General features: G+C 57.3%; 5 protein-coding genes and 1 non-coding gene across 6 annotated transcripts; 5 read left to right on the top strand and 1 right to left on the bottom strand.

Moving 5' to 3' along the window:
* Positions 1–641: 641 nt before the first annotated feature.
* Positions 642–5,097, bottom strand: D7B24_005645 (uncharacterized protein; the record flags this gene model as incomplete). Its single annotated transcript, XM_028639794.1, has 8 exons — positions 642–765; positions 842–1,195; positions 1,263–1,335; positions 1,416–1,726; positions 1,807–2,305; positions 2,360–2,431; positions 2,526–3,611; positions 3,687–5,097. 8 exons carry the CDS (start codon positions 5,095–5,097, stop codon positions 642–644), a joined length of 3,930 nt encoding a protein of 1,309 aa, XP_028495862.1.
* Positions 5,098–8,006: 2,909 nt separating this feature from the next.
* On the top strand, positions 8,007–9,650 carry D7B24_005644 (uncharacterized protein; the record flags this gene model as incomplete). The annotated part of the gene is made up of 1 exon (XM_028639793.1): positions 8,007–9,650. The coding sequence occupies one exon, from the start codon at positions 8,007–8,009 to the stop codon at positions 9,648–9,650; it is 1,644 nt and encodes a 547-aa protein (XP_028495861.1).
* A 114-nt stretch (positions 9,651–9,764) lies between these two features.
* Positions 9,765–9,846, top strand: D7B24_005643. Its single transcript has one exon. It is a non-coding gene; the product is annotated as a tRNA-Ser (tRNA).
* Positions 9,847–10,342: 496 nt separating this feature from the next.
* On the top strand, positions 10,343–11,137 carry VPS24 (Vacuolar protein-sorting-associated protein 24; the record flags this gene model as incomplete). Its single annotated transcript, XM_028639792.1, has 1 exon — positions 10,343–11,137. The coding sequence occupies one exon, from the start codon at positions 10,343–10,345 to the stop codon at positions 11,135–11,137; it is 795 nt and encodes a 264-aa protein (XP_028495860.1).
* A 631-nt stretch (positions 11,138–11,768) lies between these two features.
* Positions 11,769–12,632, top strand: D7B24_005641 (uncharacterized protein; the record flags this gene model as incomplete). Its single annotated transcript, XM_028639791.1, has 1 exon — positions 11,769–12,632. The coding sequence occupies one exon, from the start codon at positions 11,769–11,771 to the stop codon at positions 12,630–12,632; it is 864 nt and encodes a 287-aa protein (XP_028495859.1).
* Positions 12,633–14,148: 1,516 nt separating this feature from the next.
* Positions 14,149–14,954, top strand: D7B24_005640 (uncharacterized protein; the record flags this gene model as incomplete). The annotated part of the gene is made up of 2 exons (XM_028639790.1): positions 14,149–14,221; positions 14,293–14,954. The coding sequence occupies 2 exons, from the start codon at positions 14,149–14,151 to the stop codon at positions 14,952–14,954; spliced, it is 735 nt and encodes a 244-aa protein (XP_028495858.1).
* Positions 14,955–18,342: the final 3,388 nt, after the last annotated feature.

The raw sequence follows: 18,342 nt of genomic DNA, 5'->3' as shown, positions 1-18,342 counted from the left end.
TGCCCGTGACCTTCATTCTCGCGTGGCCGCAAGACCCCTCTGTGGGCGGTCATTATAATTGGTAGAGCAACGCGGGAAGGAAACCCAGCCCCTCCCCCCTCGCTCCCTCCCAACCACCACCAACACGTCGCTACCAATATAGGTACCTGGGTACCTACCCAGGCACCTCCTACCCAGGCACCTCCTAAACGCCGCCATCCACATTGGTCTCTTTTCGCTCTTATTGCGATATGAAGTCGAATGTCTGGCGCCTTCACCTCAAGGACTAGATGGATCATTGTCGTCATCTGTTTGTTGTCACAGGGCCATGCTACAGATCCAGGGCCTTCTCAGTTCTGGACAAGCACAACAGCGGAGCAACGTAAATGGGTTACAAGTAAACCCTCACGTTCAAGGTTGAGCGCCGTCTGGCAAAGTGATGATGGCATCGCCTTGGATGCGCCACTCCATTTTACCAGGTTGGTCATCAATAAACACAAATAGCATCTGATAACTGAGCAGAGGAGAAAAAATATATCCAAGATGGGAAGTGGGTGGAAGGCCGTAAGTCCCATGCCATGAAAGCGCTTTCAGTCTCAGTACAACAAGCGAAGTACTCCATCCCAAGATACCCTGCATCAGCAGCTCGCCAGGACACAAATTTAACCAGTGCCCTCCGTCGGATCCCAACTAGGCGAGCATGCGCGCTTGAGATCGTCAGCATAACGTAGCTGGTCGATGAATCGCTTTCCGTTCTTGTCCTCGTTGTTCTTGCATTCGCAGAAGCTTTGAAATCATGTCAGTGACTGCTCCTCTGCAATTCTTGGCAAGGAAGGGGAAAAGGGAAGGGGACCAGTCTTACAGTGTACCGTCGTGAGGACCTTCGCCAGGGTCGTTGATACGCGTCAGGAAATATTCCACCCCGCTGTTCCAATCTTCCGCCTCATCGACCAAACCAACAGGTATGGAAAAGGTTCCTGGGAGGTCAGGTTTCAAGTCCCTCCAGGTATCCCAGTTGGGCTTGGTCAGGATCTCATCGAGTACAACGGAACCCGTGTAATTGAAGCCAAACATGTTGTGCGTCTCCACAGAGCTGGTGATGGCGTCAGAATGCTTCAGTCTGAAGGTGAGGCCGTTTCCCTCGGGGAAAATGTTGTAACCAGGAGCGTCTCGGGATCTGAACTCCCAGCTACCGAGTGAACGATAAGGCTCGTAGCTGTTGCGCATGGTCAATGTATGTCAGGACACTCAATTGGGCTGTAGTAGCTTCAGGGCCAACAAACCTCTGCAAGAAGTAACCCCGACCGTCATGGTACGCCTTGAGATTATCGTCAATGTCTGCGGCGCCATCGTCGACTGCGTTGTTGTGTTAAAGCTGATCAGAAACGTCGGGTACACTGGTCAAAGGAGCTGCACCCCGGGGTCTTGAGACTCACACTCCTTCCGTGTCATCTTGTGGCCGACAATGAAGACAAGCGAATTCCTCCACGAGTAGTTGAGAATGCTGGCATGGAGGAAGGCAAAGAACCAACTCGCCAACTCGGAAGTTCCGATGCGAGGGACTCCATCCTTTTCACTCTGGCTGAGAATCGGAATCTTATCGCTGTTGAGCCACGCACCGTTCTTGAACACGTCGTCAAGAATAATTTTTGCTCCTTCAGGTCCTTCATAATGGCCCTGCTTCAGAAGGGTGTTATGCATTGTCTCGATGGCGGCGGCGCTGTTGTTGAAGTATCGGAAGCCGACCCTGGAGCAGAAGTTAGCAAATTATCCTGTCTCCTGAGGTCTGCAACTCTTGTTTCCGGAGAGGGTCATCCTTCAGCGTACTTTGCAAGATCGGCGGCATAACGGAGAGGTTCGTCCTTGTTCTCCAACGCATTCTCGGCAACTCCGCTGACGGCAGAGAACAGCCCGTTCGCGATCAACTCGCCTGTGTCGGAACCTGCCATGGCAGTTCCCACACCCAAGATGTGTTCCGTCATCTGCAGAAGCGCCTTGATGCCGACGTCTTCCAGGCTGGGCTCCGGGTAGTATTCTTCGAAGACGCGCTGCATGGCGTTGAAATAACCCAGGGTCGAGCTGACAGCCTGGTACATGGCTTTGTAGTAAGAGTGTAAGTTGTCAAGCGACTTCATGATGAGATGAGCTCGACCGCTGCCTTTGCTCTTGCTATAGCCACTGCAGTCGTTAGGGAATCCGCAATCACCGAGGATGGGGCAGGACACGCTGTCGAAGCCCCATTCGCTTGCGAAGGCTCGTGGGACGCCATCGTTGGCATTCGAGTCGAACGACAGCCACCCTGGGAGGAAGAAGAGCGCCTTGTCAGCTGGATATGCTCTCTTGGACAGCATGACTGCATGAAGTTGGGTGAGTTACTTACATGACCAATACGGAGTCGTCTCTGCGTCGTTCCACAGCGGTGCATCGAAGATTCCAACACCAGAGTCGTGCTCTGTTGAGGGGTGGCGGTCCGTTAGCATTTGTCGGTGACTAGAGAGTTCTTTTGCCATTTGATTCTCTGTGGGGAACATCGAGTACAAACTTACTCTTGATATCTTCGCACGTCGAGTCGCCATCAATTTCGTCTCCTTCCCCGCCACCTACAGGTTCAGGAGCACGCCAGTCGCAAGAATTGATGTACGCATGAACAATACCGCTTCCGAAGACGACAAGGTAGTCGTCCTTGCCGTCTCCGTTCAGATCGGCGTAACGGACGGGACCCTGGGGGCTGGTGCCCGTTGAAATGGTGCCCATGTTGGCCCAGTTCCTCGCCCGGCCAATATCTGGGATGTTGCCCGTGTTGTTGTATCCTTTGACGGCGCCTCCGACGTACTGGATCAAGTAGTCGGCCTTGCCATCACCTGTGATGTCGGCGAAACGGACCTTACTCCCAGGCTCGCCCACGCCAGTAGCTACTGTGGTCCTGTAGCCCCAGATTCGGCCGCCGTTCGTTGCCGGGATGTTCTTCTGATTGAGCCAGGCATCCACAGCGCCTCCGTCAAAGACGACAAGATAGTCCGCATAGCCGTCTCCGTTCAAGTCGGCGAAACGAACCTTGCGGCCGGGCTCACCCACACCTTCGGAAATGGTTTGGCCTGTCTGCCAGATGCGGTCTTTGCCCTTGTCTGGAAGGTTTCCATTGTTGAGGTACGCCTTGACACCGCCCTCTCCATAGACCACGAGGAAATCAGCTCGCTTATCGCCATTGACGTCGGCAAAGTGAATCGTTGCAGAGGACAAATCTTCGTCCAGACCAGGCGCAATCTCTCCAATGTCGTCCCAGACGCCGAGTCCCTTGTTCAGCCAGGCTCTTGCGCGGCCCTTGTGGTTGACAGAGACTATGTCGGCCTTGCCATCGCCTGTGAGGTCGGCGAAACGTAGACTGGCACCCTTTGTACCGACGATACCGAGGTTCTTCCACATTCGGATGCTGCCATCATCTGCCACAGCCAAGAAGTCAGACTGGCCGTCGCCGTCCATATCGGCGAACCTGATCATGCTGCCAGTCACGCCGCCGACGCCGGGCACGATGGTGCCAAGATCCAACCAGTTGCGTTGCTCTCCGTTGCTGTTGAGGTTTCCAGTGTTGAGGAAGGACTTGACGGCGCCGCCGTCATAGACAATAAGGTAGTCTGTAGGAGCATTTTGTTAGCGATTCGAAATTGTCGTGCAGCGAGACTTGCAGATCGCAGTATGTCGTGACTTACCAGCCTTGCCATCGCCGTCCAGGTCCTGAACCCGAACGCGATTCTCCGGCACGCCTTGAGGACCTGGGGCTACAGTCACCGCTGCCTCCCAGTTTCTCTTATTTTGATCCTTGCCGTTGTTCTGCGTGTTCCTTGCCCACTTGACAGCACCACCTGAGTATACGACGACATAATCAGCGAAGCCATCGCCATCCATGTCTCTAAAGTTGACGTTCTCACGAGGTGCCAGCCCGGTAGCCCACTGCGAATCAAGGGCTTTGAACACATACTTATCCGTGTTCTTCCACACCTTTGCAGCGCCGTCCGAGTACAGGACGATCAAGTCCGCCCTGCCATCGTTGTCGACATCAGCCATGCGCACCATGTCGCCCGTAATCGTCGACCAGTCGGGGTTGATCTTGCCGATGCTCGTCCACTGATTGGGCTTGCCACCGTTGATCCAAGCTCTGACGGTCCCATCATCGTCCGCCACGACGTAGTCGGAAATGCCGTCGCCATTGAGGTCTGCCAGTATGACTTTGTTCCGGCGTCCGTTCTCGACAGGGCTTCTGATGGTGCCGACCTCTTCCCAGACGCGAAAGCCATCAAAGACTTGGCCCTTGCTCTCAAAATTGCGTCCACCGCAGCCGGCAGATCCAGCACCGGCGGGCGCATCCTCCCAGCCAAGTCCCATACCCGAGAGCTCGTCTGCGTTCACTTTGGCCGGGGCCTTGATCCAGCCGCGCTCGTGTGCCTCCAAGATGGCATTGAACCATGCATCGGCCATCTTGCCGTACCCAGCATTGTTGGGGTGCTTTCTGTCAGACAGGTCGCCGGCTCCGATGGTGATGGGCACAGCGAGCACGTGCTCTCCGGCCTTCTGCTTGGAGGCGATCAAGGTCGTGAGCTGTTTATTGAAGCGATCGGTGTTGGCATTCATGCGAGCGTCGTTGGCCCAAATGACGGGCGCGACGAGGACGACAGTATTCGGGGAGCCCTGGAGCAGGTCATCGATGATGCCTTCGATGAGGGCGGGCGCTTCGCCGAGGTCGACCTCCTTGTCCATGTTGTTGGTGCCCGCGTGGACGAGGACGACGTTCGGGCGAGCTTGAATCGAGCGCTGCAGATAGGTCCTGATCTGCCGCAGGTACTCTCCGCTGTGCCCCTCGTGGTCATTGTCCGCCATGGTGCCGTGCCACATGCTGCCGATCATGTCGACCGAGATTTCCGTGTCGGTCCCTTGCGTTGTGAGCTTTTGCCGCAGGCGGTTACGGTAGCCGTTGTTATCGCTGGACCCGCTGCCCTTGGTGATGGAGTCTCCGAGCGGCATGATACGAAGGTCCGGCAGAGACTGACCGGCGACCAGGGAAGCCATGCCGGCCGCGAGGGCGGTCGCCCAGACGAGGCCATGGCGAAGCCTTGGAGAAGGCATGGTGCTCGGGGATAAGGGGTAAAGGAATGACTACTGTTGGCCGAGATGCCAGGTGTAAGCCAGCATTGATTCACCTTCAGACGAGCAGCGGGACGGCCATATATATACTGTCTCGAACCTGGGTCGGACGACGAGCTCGCCGCGGCACATTTCCATCTTCTGGACATGGGCATTTCCGCAGTCAGCCCCGCGACGTGGGCCATTGCCGTTCCATCTCGAGCTAGTCAACCCGAAGGATCGCAAGAGCGACGGGTCGTGACAATGAAAATAGAACACAAAATGAAGACCAGCGCTGCGCGACTGAAAGTGCCTCATGCAGGGGCACTGAGCGACCGCGATTCTTCCGGCCAGCCCATAGCCAGACGAGGCTGCTCTCCTTCCTAGCATGTCGCGGTTGGTGTGCGTGATTGGCCGCCCAGCAGCCTTCCGGGGCGCGGTAGTTTGGGCAGAAGCCGTGGGTTAAGATTAAGAAAGGGCCCCTGTCCCGGACGAGCTGGCGGGGATGGTGATCCCTCCGAAGCTTGATTTCCCCATGTCGATTACCGAGGCTTGTGCTGCTCCAGAATGCAGAAGACACAACTGCACGAGTTTTTTCCTGGAAAGACTATTTCCTCGAAGGAAGAAAAGTGCATTGCAGCTCCTCGGGACCAGCTATACTGTCGCGAATGTATTCACGTTCTGTTTTGTTTCTTAGCGATGCCATTGCTGCATGTTCACTATGGGCAGGGTACAAGCTTGAATGTTGTTACCGCTTCTGGGCGTAGCTTCCGCCCCCAACTTGTCGGACGACAATGCTGAATTAGATGCCGCTAAGTCGGCCAAGGATCTAGAAAATCATACGTGGATATGACACAGCCTGGTTGACAGGTGCCATCAGGGCCCAACCGCAAAATGAGCCTTGAAGGAGTGCATCGCCGGTCCCAATGAGGGAAGTGATCGACGATAATATCCACCCACCGAGGTCTTGCATCCAGTCTCTTGCGATCTGTCAATCGCGGCGCTTCCGTGTGTCTATCGGCAGCCGCCTATGCTGTTTCGGTCCTTGAGGCGGTGGCAGAATGTCACGATTGGCATGGCATGAGGTCCGGCTCCCATGTTCAGGCGTGACTCGAGGAGCATTCGTGTAGCTGATATTTGACACTAGGGAAAGGCTTGTGACAAAGGTGTACTGGTGTTCAGGGGCGGCTCCTATGAGCGGGATCCGTCTGGAGTATCTGCTGTGCCATAATGGAACCTGAAGATTCGTCAAGGTGGGTGCTCCGTCTCGTCGAAGAAGAGTCCAATCCAGCTGACTAGATCCCACCCGGACGGGTTGGCGGAAGGCCCGTGTTGCACCGGTATTGGGTTTTTCGAGCCGTGTTTTCGCTTTGTCGGAAGTTTTAAGTAAAGAGATAAGCGATTATGTGAGTGAAAATCATTGTAATTCAAAGAAGGATGAATACTCGGTCGCAAAGCGTTTCTTCATCGTTTCCAACATCCGTCATGCGAAACAGGCGATGGATCAGACCATGCATACGTGAGAGTGTTATTCTTGGTCAGGCGGAGAGGGCTTCCGCAGCGCCTGCGGATCATATGATTCTGGAACATAGTCCCAAGGCATATCTTGTGAATACCTTCAAGGCCTAAGGTTCTAGAATAGACCCTTGAGCCCTCAAAATCCAGGGCATCCTGATTCTCCGGGTTCGCCGCCTCTTGAGATCACCTCCACGGATCACCAGCACTAAAGAGTCTCCAATCAGGTGGTTACGGTTGTTCCAAGCAAGCATGTCCCTACTTGAAGCTTCTGACCGGGCGCTGCACATCCCTATGAGCAGCATCCAGAACACGGGACACGCCAAGGTGTAACGTCTGGAATGGATAAAAAAACTTTGGGTGTAAGAAATGTCCCTGGATATACACCTCACTTCTTCGTCTTTCTCTTTCAAGCTTTGCGTATCGTTTTGCCAATCTCAAATCCTGCAAGACGATCCACAGCACCAAAAGCGTCCCCGATGAAGAGCCCAGCAGGGTCACTGTTCTCCAGACAACATCGCTTGACAAGTGAAGCATACCCTTTGCCCAGCAATTCTTATTGCAGTATGTAGGTAGGCGTCTGGAGATAACAGAGATATTTGATACCTAGATCTGTTGCGCTACGAGCCCCAACTCCCATCGCCACATTGGCCACATATATTCATCAGAATCGAAAAATTGTTCGCGCCCCCAGAGAACAACCCATATCGCAGAAAATGTGTCTATCCAATCAAGCTTTCAAGGTCCTGCTCGCGGGCTGGTCAATCACATGGCACGCGACTCACGGCATGCAGGCCAAGATGAAGGCATTAGCACCTTGATGGCCACGGTGTCTTATCCGGAGGGCAGCTTCGCATCAACAGCTCTAGTAGCAAGTCCTGCAGGGAAGGAATAATAGGGGAGACGCCGCTAGGATGCCGTCAAGGTGAAAGTGACCGGATGCAATGACGGCACCCCGAGGCTTCTTCTCCCGAAATCTGCGCCGACGCCGTGCCCCACCCTGCCACCCACACCGGCCGGCGGGCTGCGGGGACTGCGGGGTCGGGCGGGTTAAGGTTAAGTTGGCCGATCTCCACCGACAGGTTCCTCACCTTCCTCATTCTGCCTGGCGTTACTGTATCGCGACTCGTCGAGAGACCAAGATGACGACACAAGTTTCTTGGTATTGGGGCATCGCAACGAGCAAAAATGCATGTTGCTTATCAGTGCTGTCGGGTTGCATCGGACAACTGGACCAAGGGATCGGCGGCACCTTGGGAGGCTGTGCTCAACGATGTTCATCTTATTTAAATAATGACTTGGGCCCTCGAGATGGGGAGGTCGCAGAGCTCGAGAGTTTGCCATCTTTCTCGAACCCACGCTGGAGATAGTCTCTACTCAATTCGAAGTCCCTCAGTATGCGCCTCTCAGCGTCAATTGCGGCGGGCCTGGCCCATGCCGGACTCGCAGCGGCACAACTTGCTTACGCTGACAACCAAGTCACGGTGCTTCAAGACGAGGACCATGTCGCGACCAACTTTCCCGAAGTCGAAGGTATTGAGCTCTTCTCACCGGCCTTCGTCAGTCCAGACACCGTTCCCGAAGCCTTCGCCAATGGCACGAGCGGCCCCACGGACGAGCTGACGATGGATCACTTCCTCCGCACGCTCGCCACCCGCAACGACTACATGACATACCACAACCCTTCCTTCCAGTCGGAAGAGGGCCGCTCACTGCCGTACATCTATCTCTCAACCTCTGAGAAGCCGGGGAGGAGTGGCAGTCTCAAGAGCTACGCCAACAGCACGCGGTCGAACGACAAAGTCCGCATCTGGATGCAGGGCGGCGTGCACGGCAACGAGCCGGCCGGCGACCAGGCGCTGCTGGCGCTCCTCGGACAATTCGACGCCAACGCGACGTGGGCTGCCTCGATCCTGGAACACGTCGAGCTGCTTGTGCTGCCGCGCTACAACCCCGACGGCGTGGCATACTTCCAGCGCTACCTCGCGACCTCGTTCGATCCAAATCGAGACCACACCAAGCTCGCGCGGCAGCAGACGCGCGACATCAAGAAGCTCGTCATGGACTATGCGCCGCACGTAGGCGTCGACTGCCACGAGTACACGGCGACGCGTGCCTACGGCGCCTTGGACCAGTGGCACGCGGCGCAGGACGGGCAGTTCTCGGCCATGAAAAACCTCAACATCCATGCTGATATTCGCGAGCTCTCGGAGACGCTTTTTGCCGACAGCATTGCAGCGGCCATGGAGAGCCGCGGTCTGCGGTGGAGCCCCTACGTCACAGGCAACGCCGGCAGTGACGATGTCGTGCTCGACGAGACGAGCTCGGATGCCAAGATGGGCGACACATCGGTCGGCCTCAGCCAAGCCGTCATGTTCCTGACGGAGACGCGCGGCATCCGTCTCGCGGACCAGCACTGGCAACGACGCGTGGCGACGGGATTGACGATGGTGCAGGCACTCGTACAGACGGCAGCTGACAATGCAAAGCTCGTCTATGACACAGTCGAGAGGGCACGCGCTGCTTTCATCTCGAGCGACGAGGCCATTGTCATCACGGACTATGCGAAGGCGACGAATATTTCCTGGCCCTTCATCGACGTGACCAACGGCAGCATTGTCGACGTGCCGGTGACGTTTATGAACACAACACCCGTGACAGCGAACCTCACGCGGTCGAGGCCGCAGGCGTACGTCTTCTCGCGGGCGTGGCACGACGTCGCCGACAGGCTGCAGGCGGCGGGCGTCGTGGTGGACGTGCTGTACGGCGATTTTGAGGGCCAAGTCGAGGCGCTCAACGTGACGAGTTCGATCGTGGCGGCGTCCAAATACGAGGGCGTCGTGCGCACGACGGTGACGACCGAGTCTGTGAGCAAGGAGGTGAAGATCCCAGCGGGAGGCTACTGGGTCAGTACGAGACAGAAGAACGCAGCACACGCGTTCAACGTGCTGGAGCCGGAGAACATTGACTCGTATGTCACGTTTAACATTCTGCCGGTGGACGTGGGCGATGAGTATCAGGTGTACCGCGTGCCGGTGTGAGGGAAATGGAACGAGCGTAGGCAGATGCAGGGGACATCAAGCTAGTCCGGATAGGTTTCGAGAGGGTGGTGACTGGTCTTAATCCCGCAACCGTAGCCTTTTCTTTCATCAATCGGCCAGATGGCAGAGTGGTCTAATGCGATAGACTAGAAATCTATTCACTTCGGTGGCGCAGGTTCAAATCCTGCTCTGGTCGTTCTGTTTTGTTTTGCTGTGTTCGGAGAGGGGGTTGACATCGTCCTCTGTTGGTGTTGCTGTGTATGGGGAGGAAATGGAAATAACCATATTGATGATGCAGAGGAAAGGGTTTTCTCTCTTTTGCTTTCGTACCCCTCCGAGTGCGAGAGGAGCAGGAGAGGAAGAGAGGAAAGGAAAGAACGACGGAGAGGCCCAAATACGTGGCCAGTCGAGTGCAGCTGGTGGCACTCAGCGGGGTATACGTACTGGCCCTGGGCCACAGTGACAAGCCCCGATAAGGCCTCACGTCACTCTCGCCCGCCCCCAGCCTCAATCGCTCTCCAGGCTTCTTCAGTCAGCCAGTCAGTCAGTCAATGCAAACCTATGCCTCGGCCGCAACCTCTGCCACCTGGTGTGCCGTCCCCTTGCCCAACACCGCGCCAGCACGAGCATCAGCACCACTGATACGCTTTGGAAGCTGTGAAGCCTCGAGGCTTCTTCTCCTTTTGCCCACCATGGAGACCATCCGGGCCATGTTCGCCAAACCAGACCCCCAGGCCCAGGTGCGTTTCTGGCCCTCCCCTCCCTCCCCCTCCCCTCCCCTCTCGCCGCGACGAATGAACCCAAGACCCAAGCAAGAGAGACGGCTGCTGACGGCCAGCGCCTTCCAGCTTCGAAAATGCAACACGCTCCTCCGCTCCAACATTCGGAAGCTCGACCGCGACATCCTCGCCGTCAAGCAGGTCGAGGTCAAGACCAAGAACCTCATCATCGCCGCCGACAAGCGCGCCCAGCGCGACCCGACGCGCGCACGCCAGGCGCAGAAGGAGGCCCGCGACTTTGCGCGCGAGCTGATCCGCGCGCGCAAGACGAGCGCCCGGCTCGTGACCTCCAAGGCCCAGCTCAACAGCGTGCAGATGCAGGTCAACGAGGCCTTTGCCGTGCGCAAGATTGAGGGCTCCATCCGCGCCAGCGTCGGCATCATGAAGGACGTCAACACGCTCATCCGCCTGCCCGAGCTCGCCGGCACCATGCAGGAGCTCAGCGTCGAGCTCATGAAGGCCGGCGTCATCGAGGAGATGGTGGGCGAGAGCCTGCCCGAGGAGATGGACCTCGAGGGCGAGGAGATCGAGGCCGACGGCGAGGTCGACAAGGTCCTCGGCGAGATCCTGAAGGACCGCATGCCCAAGGAGAAACTGCCGACCGTGCCTGTTCACCAGGAGCCCAAGCAGGCCGAGGAGGAGGACGAGGAGGACAACGAAGCCATGATGGACCAGATGCGCGACCGTCTCGAGGCGCTGCGGAGCTGAGACGAGGGACAACAGACGGAAGCGTAGATGTCGAAAGACGAGAGGCGAGAGAAAGACGAGAGGCGAGAGACGGAAGGCACGGAAATAGGCGCGGTCTGGTTATCTGTCTGTCAATACGCATGTGTTCGCGGGGGCGTTTTTGGAGTTTCTGCGGGTGACCGTCTTCTGCCGAGACGAGGCTGTGGCCACGAACCTCGAGACTGGGAGATACGCACGGGACGACTTTATGGGGGGTTTCTTCGACGTGGGGTTGTCGTCCTGATGCATCATGGCGCGATCGCAAGGCGATGCGCCTTCACATCCACGGTGGCTTGTTCTAGACTAGTATCAAATGGGACATATCTTCGCCATAATAAGTGGTGTTTGTCACGCGTCATGCCAGGCGAAAATGGTTGATCCTGGATGGATCACAACAACGCATTGCTCTATCGTGAAGTCCTTTTGATCCTCTCAATTTGCCCTCTCTGCCGCAACGCATGAGTACATCTGGGCCGGCCTCAGGAAGACAGCCTCATCGTAGCTACCTTGGGATAGGTATATAGGTACTACGCACAAGCGACATTGGCCCCACTTGGAAAGAGAGGCAAGAAAGAGAGCAATATCACCCTCACACATTCCCACCCCCCACACGATGAACATCGTGAGAGCCATCCAGGCGCAACTCCGACCAGCATCCGGCCCGCGGGTCCAGATCCTGTCCGATCTCCACCTCGAAGTCTGCCAGCAGTATGCGTCCTACCGCTTCCAGCCCTCGGCACCGCTGCTGCTCCTTGGCGGCGACATTGGCCGCCTCATCGATTATGAGGGCTACCTCCACTTCCTGGAAGCCCAGGTCGCCCGCTACCGAAAGGTCTTCCTGGTGCTCGGCAACCACGAGTTCTTCGGGCTCGGCTACGATGCGGGCCTCGCCCAAGCCCGCCGTCTCGCCGCCGAGCCCAGCCTCGCCGCCGGCCTCGTCCTGCTCCACAAGACGCGCTGGGACGATCCCGAATCCGGCCTGACGATCCTCGGCTGCACGCTCTGGTCCGCGCTGCCTGAAGACAGCTACGACCTCGTCAGGGCCAGAGTCAGCGACTACGCCCAGATCCACGGGTGGACCCCCGCAAGGCACAACGAGGTCCACGCCGACGAGGTCGCCTGGCTCCGCGAGCAGGTCGCGCAGGTCACGTCTGGCGGCCGACAAGAAGGCAGAGCGCGGCAGCTCCTCGTGGCGACGCACCATGCCCCGTGCGTCAAGGGCACGTCGCGGCCGGAGCATGCGGCGAGCCCCTTGTCGTCCGCTTTCGCGACCGATCTCGTTCATGAGAAGGCCTGGGCCGGGATCAAGGTCTGGGTCTTTGGCCACACGCACTTCTCGACGAGCTTTACGCAGAACGGCATCAGGCTGGTGGCTAACCAGAGGGGCTATGTTCTCCCCAACGGCAAGGCGTTGGAAAACGAGAGCAAAGCCAAGGGCCGTCAAGCGTTCGACGCCGCAAAGTTTGTTACTCTGTGAGCTCACAGTTTCATGGATCAACATGAGTTCAGTGTGACCTCGTGGCTGTTTCTGCTGCCCCGCTGTCCATCCTTGTCGAAACGAAATGCCGCTCACCTATAATGCTGGGAGAAGGCCGGACTGTCCGGTGCCTAGGATGTCCTCGCCAGTTCCAGCAAAGTCAACTCACGCGAAGTATTCAAATCTTCCGCCACAGAAGCACGCGTTCTTGTGCAAATGAGAGAGAGGGAAAGAGAGAAAGAGAGAGGAAAAAGTCCTGGTCAAATGCCAGGCTAGTTGTCTTTGTAAGAGGACTGCAGAGCTGATTCATCCTCCCCTCAGCAATATTGATATTGCGACCATGCTAATGCTCAGTTAAGCCTTCGTGTCGAGAAAAGCCAGAGGCTCTATAGAACCGGGTTCATGTCATGATATAGATTGTCCAGGGTCGGATCGCGTTGCGCAAGCAGGGAAATTAGCTTCAATATGACACCGAGGAAACTCTGCCCCCCCCGAGCCGATATGCTATCAGGAGGCCTGGTCGTCTTCTTCAGTCTTCTTCAGTCACCCACCGTATGTGTTTCGGCCACAAGACTGGCATTGGCGCCCAAGGCGTTCCGTCAAATTCAGCGTCACACGACGACAAATGAACAAATCTGCACTAGCAAAACGTAAAAAGAAATGGAAAACGTCATTCCATTCACTCCGACGCGTTGGATGTAACGTCCCCCGATCCCCCGAGGGCCAAAGAGAACACCCCACCCAAAATCGTGACGAGACTCGAGAGCCCTCTCCCCCCCCCGGTCGGGCTGTGAGCAAACCAGCGCGCCCGCTCGGCATCGCTCAGCATCGATCTAAGCACATCTAAGCAGTGCAGATCCCGTCCCGCCACATCTTATTCATCCCGCCCGGCACCCCAACAGTGGGGCCGCAACGCGATATGCGCAACGGGGTCTTCCCCCCCATCTTCGCCGAGCGGACTTCCGCCTATTCCACTGCCTTCCCCCTTCCCCCTACCCCTTCCGTTCGAGGGATCGCACGACGCTGAGTAAAAGCCCCATTCTCGCGATCGTGATTCTCAGGTTGGCCCCCTGGCTAGACCGAAAGACTCGACAAGGCTCTCTTTGCTTCGGTCTTGATGCCTTCATTCGGGCTTAGCCTGCCCGGCGGTCAAGGTAACTCATCGTGACCAAGACGAAGCGGGGCGGGCAGACAAGTGGTTGTGTGCATCTTCCCGCGGATCAGAAGGAGGGGCGCGTCACACGGGGAGGTATTTTGTGGCAAGAAGGCCGCTGGACGACGAGGAGGCGGAGCACGGCAGACATGGAGGGGGAGGGGATGAGGCATTGTTCGGGCTGGCTTGGCTCCCCGGATGAAAAGCTAATAGACCGATGTTGCTGGATCGCGGGCTTGGGATGGGCGGAGACAATCAGATATAAAAGGAGAGTGAGAACCTCACACCTCGATCTCATGTATCCTCCCTCCTCAGCCAGTCCAGCACCAGCACCAGCACCTCTCAGCCTCATCGACCGTCGCTATGAAGTTCTCCGCCACCCTCAGCCTCGCCGTTTCGGCCCTCGTGTCTGCCGTCGCAGCCAAGTCGAGTAACGGTAGGTGTCCTACCCATGAATCTTAGCCTGACGTGTAGCCGTTGAACCTGTGACTGACCGAGCTCCCACAGCCTATGTCCATGAGCGCCTCGACAAGGACGACACGCTGCTGCTCGTCGTCGATATCCAGGAAGGCCTGATCAACATTGCGCGCGACTTTGACCCAACTGTCTTCCGTAACAACTACCTCGCTCACTCGAGCCTCGGCCGAGTCTTTGACCTTCCCGTCATCCTGACAACGTCGGCCGAGACGGGCCCCAACGGGCCCCTGCCGGAAGAGATTTTGACCTTCAACCCTACGGCGCCCCTGATCCGGCGCAACGGCGAGGTCAACGCCTGGGACAACGAAGAGTTCCGCGACGCCGTCCGCGCCGCCAACAAGACGCAGATCATCCTCGCTGGCATCACGACCGACGTCTGCACCGCCTTCCTCGCCCTCTCCCTGCGCGCCGAGGGTTACTCCGTCTGGGCCAACCTCGAGGCTTCGGGTACTACGACCGACCTCATCCGCGACGCCTCCAACGACCAGATGCGCGCTGCCGGCGTCACCGTCACGAGCACCTTTGCCATCGCCATGGATCTCATGCGCGACTGGCGCAACACCCCCGGCGCCTCGGAGCTGCTGCCCTGGCTCGACACCTATTACCCCGTCTACGGCAACCAGGCGCGCGGCCACCGCGCCGCCGTCGCCAACGGCACCCTGCTGCCCGGTCAGGACACCCTTCCTCTCTAAATTGGAGGGCCGGGGATGGTTCGGAACCTCTGCCGGCGGCGCGTCAGCCAGTCATTTCAACGGCGTCGTTGTTGCGTTTGATGATCTTTCACCGCCAGGGAGGCCTACATGATGACACAGTAGGAGCTGAAGCGCATGCAATCGGGAAGAGCATGACTCTGATGAGGAATAATACCAGAGCGCACCGCATGACGCTGGCGAAGGCCAATGCCAGAGTGCACGGTAGACCTTCGGTCTCCAGAGCTCATGTAAGGACGTAGGGAATAGACGGCATAACACAGCACGTAATCTGCTACGAATCGAGGAAAGCAAAAATGCACAGTCGTTCCAAGCTAGATCATGTCATGCGTGTGCGCTATGTTTGTGCAATGACCTTCAATGCAACGGCAAAAGCCATGACTCTTGTGCTTGTGAACGGACTTCCGTCTCACACATGTCAAGCACCTCGGGATGAACCCCGACGCATGGACAGAGGTGTAGATGTAGAAGACCATGCGTGATTGCAAAGTTGGATCCCCGGTGCATGGTCGAAGCCCCCCCCCTCGAAAACAGTCTACAGCCCTGTTGGCTGCTTGATAGCGCTAGAAGGGTCATCGAATCCTTCTGCTCTGGAGCTAGAAGGGTTTTCCTCGGGAAACGAGTCAGTACCCCGACGATGGCTCTGACCCTCTTCAGTCTCCATTGCCACTACCTACACCAACCGGGCGGCCCCTTCTTCTCGGGGTCGTTCGTAGGCTACCAGTCGCAGCCTTCTAGGCTGGCGCTGGCGCTGGCGCGGAAAGTCAGAGTCTCGACAGGCGTTTCCTCATGCGGACCGCACAGCTAGGAGACGTTTCTATGCCGACGGTTGTCCGCCTCCGTGTGCGGGGCAATGTCCCGGTCCGACTGGCGCCAAATGCCCGAGGAGGGCCGACACATGCCAACCCAGTCTGTCTGATTGCGGCAACCTGTCGGACCGAGGGAGTGCGGTGAGTGCTTGACTCGGGAAAGGTCGTTCACACCAGCTGAAGTCAACGTGCATCATGGTTGTCACACAACAGGCGTCGTCGAATGAAGCGGCAGGCATTAGACCAAGGTGTCGGACAGAATCGGTCGCCTTGGTCTTGTAACTTCGGTATGAATATAGAGCAGGGGTGCGGCGATGGAGAATCGGGATGTGAGTCGTAAATGTCCTGGCGGCCGGTTCTCGGTTCTTGAGGAGTAGTGATGACGTAGCTGCGATGTGGATGTGACAAGCAAAACAAGATCGAGGTACCTGGAAGCTGGCTTCGATGCCGCGCACCGGCTATGTATCGGGTGCACCCGGCTGCCGTGGCATCCCGCGTGTTGGGCATGACTTTGATTGCCGTTATCGGTATTTCATGCTGAGAAGGTTATTGTGTCGTGCCGCGAATTGCGGTGAAATGCAATCATGACCCTTTCTGTTTGGAGCAAACATGGTCGACCGTTCCAGTCGTGGGGTCGGAGGATGCATCAAGGTCAAATGACCAATAAGGCCATATTTTGCGCGTCTGTCATAATTCAAGGCGTAGGTAGCAACACACGGGACCAACAAGCTGCCTGGTTTTGAGGCAGCGGAAAAGCAAACGTGATGTCGAATGTGCTGGGCGCACTGATACGTGACCAACCACGCATTAGAGCGTCGCAGGTGCTCAGCACGGGGGTACCACAAAGGAAATCAACTCGACGGACGACAGCGCTAAGACCTCTGTTATGTATCGCCAACAAGTGACCTGAGCCTTTCCACGCCAGGCAACATGTGATAACGACTGCGATTGGGGTCGTCCAGCAATCGCACAGTTTCATCTGGACTCCTGACTTCGAGAGGGGGTCACGAGTTGGACGAGGGCCGCGTGGGATGTCTCTTGTTCATCCCACGCCTCCCTCCCCCCACCTATTGCAGGTAAGGCGGGTTACGCGGGGGGCGTGGATCTCCCATGCTGAGTGCGGGACGCAGCAGCAACGTTGTGTGAGTGAGTGGAGGGGACCTTGCCGAGTTACTGCGATGAGCCAACAGCTGCTCGGGACAAGATGTTGCGGTGGTCGCACGTGAAGACAAAGTAGGTTAAATTGGTCACCACGCTTATCGGCAGCGCTGGCCCCTGGTCCGACGCTTTCCAAGAGGCGCGTCGCGAGGGTTAAATGACCTGCCCCGAAAGGCAACTGACAGCCGCCATGCCGCCCACGTTAGATAGTATTGCTCTTGCGGGATTGCCATCTCCTGCCTGTCCTGACAGAAAGGCCTGTTCGGTAATTCGGATTGCGTGCTGGTCCCAGCATATGTAAATGGGTCTAAGGAACGAGTCTAGAAGGAGAGGAGCCGACGACCATGTTGGTGGTCAAAGCATCGAGAATTGGTACGCTTCGTAGCGCATATCGTCCACTCACCAGTAGCAGCCGAGGCGGCTTCTCGCCCATTCGCACCGAAACTGCCGAGGGCGCGTACGCTTCGGGGAAAGTGATTGAGCAAGTGGCCAAGCGGTCCAACAAGCTGGCAGGGCCGGCCCAGTGCTGCGAAGTGCTCCAAGGGTCCTGGGGCCTGAAGGGGCCGATCGCTACCAACTTGACAGGCGGGGCCTGATAGACGGGCATGGACAGGGAGGGAGTGCCCCCAAGGAGAGTCCCCGTCCGCCTGGACCCGGAGATCGAGCTCCCGCTGAAGGAAGGATTGAGGCGAAAAGGGTCCTGGAGTCGCCGCCAAGGGGATCGAGGTCCCTGCTTCTGCTTTGTTTGCTTTGCTACTGGTGAAAGATCTCGGATCGTCCAGCCGCCTGCCTTTCCGGAAAATCTACCGCCTCTTTCACCCCTCAAGCCCCCTCATTCCCCTCGCCGAATCCCCTGTTGAACGACCACCTGGAATTGTGAGCGGTTCTCGGACGCTCGAAATCGCGGGCTAGCCATTGATGGAGCGGTCGAGTCGATTCCAACGCTTTGTTGAGGGACCGTCGTTGGTGCGCCGCAGGCTGGCGCGGCTTTTCACCCAGACCAACAGGTGTAGGTTTCGTCTTTCGTCGACCTGGTTGGTGGACTTGACTGGCGACTCACAGCCGTTGTGTTGAGCGTCCTCTCCCCAGTGGACAATCACTCGTCCAGGCATCGAGGGCGCAGTTGTCACGAGTCAGGGTCAGCTGAAGTAAGCAATCCATCAATCAAGCTACAGTATCGCGGCGGTCAGTCACCGTTGGTTTGCCGCAGCGGCTACAGACACTGCTGGACGGTGGAGGCGCCGCTGGGGTGTCCTGATGGCGGTGAGTCACTTTGGGGTGCCGTTGAACAACACACAAGGACAGGTCTTTTGAACAACGATGCATCGTCACCGCCCCAACGCCATTCTGCACCGTTGGATCGATGCGATGCAGACGTGACTCTGATGGGACGGGAGCGGCGG

Source organism: Verticillium nonalfalfae, assembly GCF_003724135.2.
Source record: "Verticillium nonalfalfae strain VnAa140/NRRL 66861 chromosome Unknown scaffold_36, whole genome shotgun sequence".
Lineage (NCBI taxonomy): Eukaryota > Fungi > Ascomycota > Sordariomycetes > Glomerellales > Plectosphaerellaceae > Verticillium > Verticillium nonalfalfae.
Note: the sequence above shows the minus strand (reverse complement) of the source record. Positions and strands in the feature narration are given on the sequence as shown.